Here is a 5,986-nt window from a genome sequence, read left to right as displayed (position 1 = left end):
CCAGCTATTCCGCCTCCGGCAGAAATGACGGCGAATGACCGCGACCGGTGCCGCCCCCGCCGCCAGCTCCGCCTCGATTTTTTATTTTCACTTTCTAAAAAAAAAAAAAAACACAACCCAAAACACACACAAAAAACCCCCAAAACACAAAAAAACCCGACGCAGTTCCGCTTCCCCCCGCCCAGCAGAGAATTAAATCACAATTAACACCCAAGAGCAAACCTCCCCGTTCTCCACCCCTGGGCAAGAGAAAGCCCCTGCTTTTAAAACAATAGTGCAATTTGTCCATTTTGCTTTGATTTTTCCTCGGGGAAACATCCCCAGGGCCACCACCTGGACCTGCCAGGTCCTGTCTTGCTGGTGGGAACCAGGCCCTGCTCATCCCCCTGCACTCAAAAGGGGGGACGTGGGGACACAAACTCTGGCCATAGGGCACTTAGCTCCTGCTGTGCCTTGTCCAGAGATGGGGGAGAACTGGGCCAGCCCCACCCCAAACGAGGGGCTCTCCCTCCCCCCAACACTTACCAGGACAGGGACCTCCCTCCTCCCCAAGACACACGTGAAACCCGGAGCTTTTGTGTTACAAAAATATTCCGTGCTTTATTTACTCTGTGGTAGAAAAATAACATGGCCAGGGCCCCAGAGCTGCTGGGCCAGGGCGGGGGGCAGAGGGCTGCACCCCCCAGGCTGCCCGCCCTGCCACCTGCCCTCAACACTGTCTCCCTTGTGCTGCGCCGGCCCCGGGGGGGATGCCAAGGCAGCTTCTGCATCCTTGGGGAGGTCTGGGAGGGGATCCCACCACTGCAGAGCAGAGTGGCAGCACGGATGAGGGGGAGCCCCAGCCGACCCCGCTCTGCCCCGGAGCCCGGTCTGCCCACACACCCCCTGGGAATGGAGCCACGGGGTAGGACAAGAAGGCGAGACGTACATTCTTAGTGACAACAGCAAAAGCCTGAGGCCTGGCCCCTGCCCCGAGCAGCCCCTCGGCAGGGAGTGGGGGGCCTGGGGGCTGGTGCCTGCAGAAGCAGAAAGCCGAAGCTGGGCCTCTTGAAAGGAACATACAGAAAAACCATGCGACAAATCCGCTGCCGTTTATACAAGGGCATAAACACCAAAGAGCCGGACGCCAGCCTGCGTTTCGGGGCAGCACAGAGCAAATCTCCGGGGCTGGGCCCACCCACGGCCCCCCCGGCACAGAGACACAAACACAGCACAGTCCCCCCAGAGCTGGGGCGGGGGGAGAGGGCGCCTGCCCATCATGACTGGGCATGGGGGATCCACTGACTGTCCATGGGGCGCCGCAACAACTCCTCCACGTGCCTCGCCACGTCTATGGTGTCATCCAGGTCGAAGTCACCCTCAGCGTCCAGAACAGTGTCGGGGCTGCGGGAGGCAGGTGGTGAGGGGGGGACAGGCCACAGCAGGACAGGGACAGGAGACACAATACCTACTTCTGGGCGTACATGTTGTAATGGGGCTGGGAGCAGACAGCAGGTGAGGGAGCCTGGTCCATGTAGGTGGCCCCTCCAGGGGCAGAATCACCTGATGCACTTACAAACCTGCAGGTACAGCAAGCTCATGAGCACTGGCACGGGATGGGCTCCCTCAGGGTGAAGTTGCACTCTGGAAATTCCCATCACCTCTGACCAGCGTCTCCCTAGATGGGGTGGGGGCAGGCAGGGGACCCAAACTCCACACCCACCAGCACTGATAACCTGCAGGGTCCTCAGCCCCCTGGGTAGCAGCTCAGTGAGGGGGAGTGTCCACCCTGCCTTGGCTACGGGTCCCCACTCCTCAGCTCCCAGCACCAGCTCCACACCGATGTAGCCATTGGTGGTGTCAGAGCCCGAGAGCAGATGCTGATCCCAAGCTGGGGATGACCCCGTGGGATCACACGCAGCCTGTGTGCAGGGTCACACTTACTCTGGCACCACTTGCTTGATCTGTGGCTTCACGTATCCATCCACGGCTTTAGCTAGAGGACAGAAGGCAGCACTAAGACAAGCTGCTGGCAGGTGCCACACGCCCGCAGAGGGGCTGGGGCAGGGCCTGCGGCACAGCCCCGCAGGGGGATGGCCCTGAATGCAGCCCCAGGGCAGGGGGATGCTGTGAGCCCCAGCTCCATCCCGGGTGGGCTGCAGGAAGGAGAGGGACATGCACAGGGTGAAGGGCAGCGCTACCTGGCGTGGACTCACAGAGAACCGGCGTGTAGTACTTGGAAAAAACCTCATCCTTGGGCCGGTCAGGGAACACATAGATGAGGTAATTGAGGTCCCCGAGGCGGTCGGCCAGGGAGCGGATGGAGAAGTCCCTGGTGGTGAAAGGCATCAGGTTCCAGAACATCCTCTCAGCTGGAAAAACAAGAGTGAGGACCATGGTGATGCCCAGAGCTGGCAGTGGCTCCCAGCCCTGCTCCAGATACCGGCTACAAGATCATGTCGAACACCAGACAGCATTTCCCATTCTACATCCCTCCCCTGGCAACATTCAAGGACAAATCACGGGTCATCAGAAAACAGGAGGAGGCAACAGTGAACCCGAGGCAGGTCTGTCCTGCTCTGGGCATGCTGGGGGCAGGTGCCCCCTGGCCGTGGGGGCTCCGTGGTGCTCCTCAGCCACACAAGCCTCCGAAGGACCCTCTGACAAAGAACAGTAATGAGCAGAACGGCCGCACGGGGTTGGGCAACCCATGCAACACCATCACGCGCCACAAAGTCAACATGTTTCAGCCACGGATCAGACCCCGTGGCTATGTCGGGCAGTTCAGCCCCATCCTCCCTCCTCACCAAGGCCAGCTCTCGGGCTGGACACATTCCCACAAGCTCCCGCCCTCCTCCCTTCCCAGGGGAAGGCTCCTGCATGTCCAGCCCTGACGCTGCCAGTGCCCAGCCAGGACAGGAGGTGCCAGAGGAGCAGCACCAGGCCCAGGGGCTGGTGATGGCCGAGTGCCAGGGGGTGCCAGCTCCCAGCACACACTCACAGGAGTCAAACTTCCAGGCAATGGTGATGCCACCAATCTCTGAGTCACTGAAGCGCAGCAGGAAGGTCCCGTCGGGCTTGTTGATGAGCAGGTCGTGCGCCTGCTGCTTGTTGACGAAGCCCAGGATGGCCCTAGGCAGAGCGGGGCGTCAGGGCCGGGGGCTGGGGGCTGGGCAGCGCGGGGCAGGGCGGCTCTTACCCATCGTTCCAGTGGGGCTTCAGATGCTTCTTCAGCACCTCCATGACCCCATCAAACCACTGCCAGAAGGTGTAATTCCTCCCGGGCAGGTTTTCCTGTTGAAATGGCCAGAAAATGAGTTCTCCTGGCCCCTGTCAAAACCATGGCAGGACCCCAGGGCTCTGCAGCTCTCCCAGCACAGAGCCCAGCCCACTCACCCGGTTGAACTGGGACCAGGACACTGTGGTGTTGCTGTAGTCCTCCAAGTGGGAGCTGGTGCTGTTGAAGAGTTTCTGTGCCAGGAACACCAAGTTCTCCTTGGTTAGCCCACGGCTGCTCTGCACCTCTGCCTTGAACTTCATGTTGAGTGCCTCGCAGAGCTGCGGCCACTGCACCTTATCAGGCACAGCGAAGGGCACGCGGCCCTGGGGGACACGGAGCAGGGTCAGTGCCAAGCTCTGCCCACCCCCCTCTTCTACACCCCCATTGGGAGGCTGAGCCCACTTCCCACAGCCCCCCAGGACAGACAGGGCCTGCACTACAACTCCATGCTGCCAGCACTCACAGGCTCAGCAAAGGCGTTGTCCCAAAGCACAGTGGCAGTGGCATTGTTGTCCTGGCTCCCGTGTACAATCACCACCACAGGCAGGGACAGTGTCTGCCGGGAAGAAGGAGATGGGGATGTGCCATGTGGCACAGTGAGAGCATCACCCATGGACACTCTATGGCCCAAGCACAGCCCCACACCCATGGGTACAGCGTCCACGGCCCTGCAGAGGGGATGTGGCCAGTGGCATTACCTTCACCTGGAAGACCAGCTCGTTGCCACCAACACTGAACTGTGACTCAAAGAGGATAGTGAACTTCTCTTCGGTCACCGACTCAGCCCCGCGGCGATCCGAGCGCTTGATCCGCTTCAGGGACTGCAGGGACACGAGGTGTGAGCAGGGAGGAACAGATGGGGACACCAGGGTCAACACATGGGGGGATGCAACACAGATGGGGACACACGGGCACAGGAGGGGGAGCCGGCAGTGCTCACCATGTTGCGGAAGTGGGCGCTGAGTGTGCCGGTGGCCTGGTGATACTCCATCACGCAGCAGTTGTTGAGGATCTCCCCGCTGCTCTCACTGCCACAGGAACGGTCAGGGTCAGGGTCAGGGTCAGGGTCAGGGTCAGGGTCAGGGTCAGGCAAGGTTGGCAGCCCGGTGGGATGCAGCCCCCCTGTGCCTCCAGCTCCAGCTGCTCCTCCCTGCTGCCTGGGCAGCCCCAGCCCCACACAGCACACCCCCAGCCCCCTCCCATCATTACTTGCGGGTACTCTCGTTCTTCAGCAGGGCCTTGGCTTGCTGCTCACTGATGATGGTGGCCTTCACCTGGGGGGGGTTCATGTGCACGTTCAGCTTCCCCCCCACCAGGAGCCGCACGGTGGCTGCAAACTTGGTTTGTGTCTTCAGGACCTGGGGGGGCTGCTTCTCAATGATGAAGGTGCTGGGGAAGCATGGGGATCAGGGGCAGGCAGGCAGAGCAGCCCCAAACCAGCCCCCCCAGCCTGCCAGCAGCCTCAGCCACACAAGTCCCCACCTCTACCTGGTCACCAGGGCAGAGATTATGTCAGTGATGGTGCCATTCAGCTCCGACAGCATCTCCTCCACTGGGCCTGGGATTGGCAGCTGCTGGCACAAGTGCTCAGCCCGCCGGATCTGCTGCCGGTTCTGCCAGATTATCTCTGCCAGCTTTTCGCACCTGGGGAGAGTGGGCTCAGCACCACTGGGGCCCAGCACCACCGGTGCCCAGCTTCCCACCCCACCAGGCACTGCCAGTGCCAGCACCCACCAGGTCTGCAGCACATCTAGGGTGCCCTCAGGGGGGCCCCCATTCCCTGCCAGCTGCTGCCGACGCTTCCACTGGATCAGCTCATCGTCCAGGATGGTCGTTTGCTGCTTACGCAGCAGCTGCAGCGTCCTCTGGTGCTTCTCAGCCAGGTCCTGCAAGGCAGGACAGTGTTACTGGACATGGAGATGGTGGGGCATGAGGACAGCAGGAGAGGGTGCTGGCTCTTACCACACGGTACTGCTGTAGTGTCTGGGCCTCCCGGTGCAGCCAGGCCTCTAGAGATGCCTTCTTCTGCTGCAGTGTGGTCTCCCTTGACAGACGCTCCTGTGGGCCCAGCTGGGAGAGCTGGGAGAACTGAGCTGCAGGACGGGACACAGCATTAGGGCCAGCATAACCAGCACCAAGGGACACCTCACCCCCTGGCCCACGCCCACCTTGGAGGCGCATGTTCTCCTGGTACTGGATGATGAAGTACTCCTGTGTCTGCTGCAGCTTCTTGAGCTCATTTTCCGAGTCCTGCGTGATGAGCCGCAGCTCCTCGAAGGTCTGGTTGATCTGCAGGTGCTTCTGGGACATGGCGTCCACCAGGGAACCAGCTGGTGAGGGGCTCTGCATGGGCCATGGGGAGTGCTTAGCTCAGCAATCGGACCCTCCCTGGCCCCCAAGTGCAGCGGGGACCAGGTATCCCCCTGCTTCAGGGCTGCTCCCACAACTCCTACGCTGGAGACCCCAAGCATCTCCCCACCCTGTGGGACCCCTTCCCTCAGCCCAGGACATGAACCCACTCACATTGTTTGCTTCCCGAACCAGTCGCTGCTCGTGGTAGAGGATGTGCCGGATGCAGCGAACCAGCTCCATGGGGCACCGGTCGTACGTGTTCTGCAGGGAGAGCACAGGATGAGCCGGGCCCGGGAGCCCCACAGCCCACACCTGCAGCCCCACAGCCCCCACCTGCAGCCCTCCACTCACCTGCAGCTGCGTGGCATAGCGCCC

The 5,986-nt window shown here is 61.5% G+C and overlaps 1 protein-coding gene across 1 annotated transcript in view; it reads right to left on the bottom strand.

Moving 5' to 3' along the window:
• Nucleotides 1–5,986, bottom strand: part of LOC104385702 (signal transducer and activator of transcription 5B-like) — an 8,715-nt gene that overhangs the window by 2,563 nt on the left and 166 nt on the right. The window contains exons 2-18 of the mRNA XM_009994192.1: nucleotides 5,783–5,872; nucleotides 5,428–5,602; nucleotides 5,222–5,352; nucleotides 4,994–5,145; nucleotides 4,748–4,903; nucleotides 4,469–4,648; nucleotides 4,200–4,287; nucleotides 3,958–4,080; nucleotides 3,723–3,815; nucleotides 3,376–3,582; nucleotides 3,179–3,273; nucleotides 2,981–3,111; nucleotides 2,181–2,351; nucleotides 1,924–1,975; nucleotides 1,452–1,559; nucleotides 1,321–1,383; nucleotides 929–1,016 (exon numbers count right to left, since the gene is read on the bottom strand). Of these exons, the coding sequence (XP_009992494.1) occupies nucleotides 929–1,016; nucleotides 1,321–1,383; nucleotides 1,452–1,559; nucleotides 1,924–1,975; nucleotides 2,181–2,351; nucleotides 2,981–3,111; nucleotides 3,179–3,273; nucleotides 3,376–3,582; nucleotides 3,723–3,815; nucleotides 3,958–4,080; nucleotides 4,200–4,287; nucleotides 4,469–4,648; nucleotides 4,748–4,903; nucleotides 4,994–5,145; nucleotides 5,222–5,352; nucleotides 5,428–5,602; nucleotides 5,783–5,872 (2,103 nt within the window). The remainder of the gene's footprint in view (nucleotides 1–928; nucleotides 1,017–1,320; nucleotides 1,384–1,451; nucleotides 1,560–1,923; nucleotides 1,976–2,180; nucleotides 2,352–2,980; nucleotides 3,112–3,178; nucleotides 3,274–3,375; nucleotides 3,583–3,722; nucleotides 3,816–3,957; nucleotides 4,081–4,199; nucleotides 4,288–4,468; nucleotides 4,649–4,747; nucleotides 4,904–4,993; nucleotides 5,146–5,221; nucleotides 5,353–5,427; nucleotides 5,603–5,782; nucleotides 5,873–5,986) is intronic.

Source organism: Chaetura pelagica, unplaced genomic scaffold, assembly GCF_000747805.2.
Source record: "Chaetura pelagica isolate M959 unplaced genomic scaffold, ChaPel_1.0 scaffold963, whole genome shotgun sequence".
Taxonomy (NCBI): Eukaryota; Metazoa; Chordata; class Aves; order Apodiformes; family Apodidae; genus Chaetura; species Chaetura pelagica.
The sequence above is the reverse complement of the archived record's forward strand: the minus strand, read 5'-3'. Positions and strand labels throughout refer to the sequence as shown.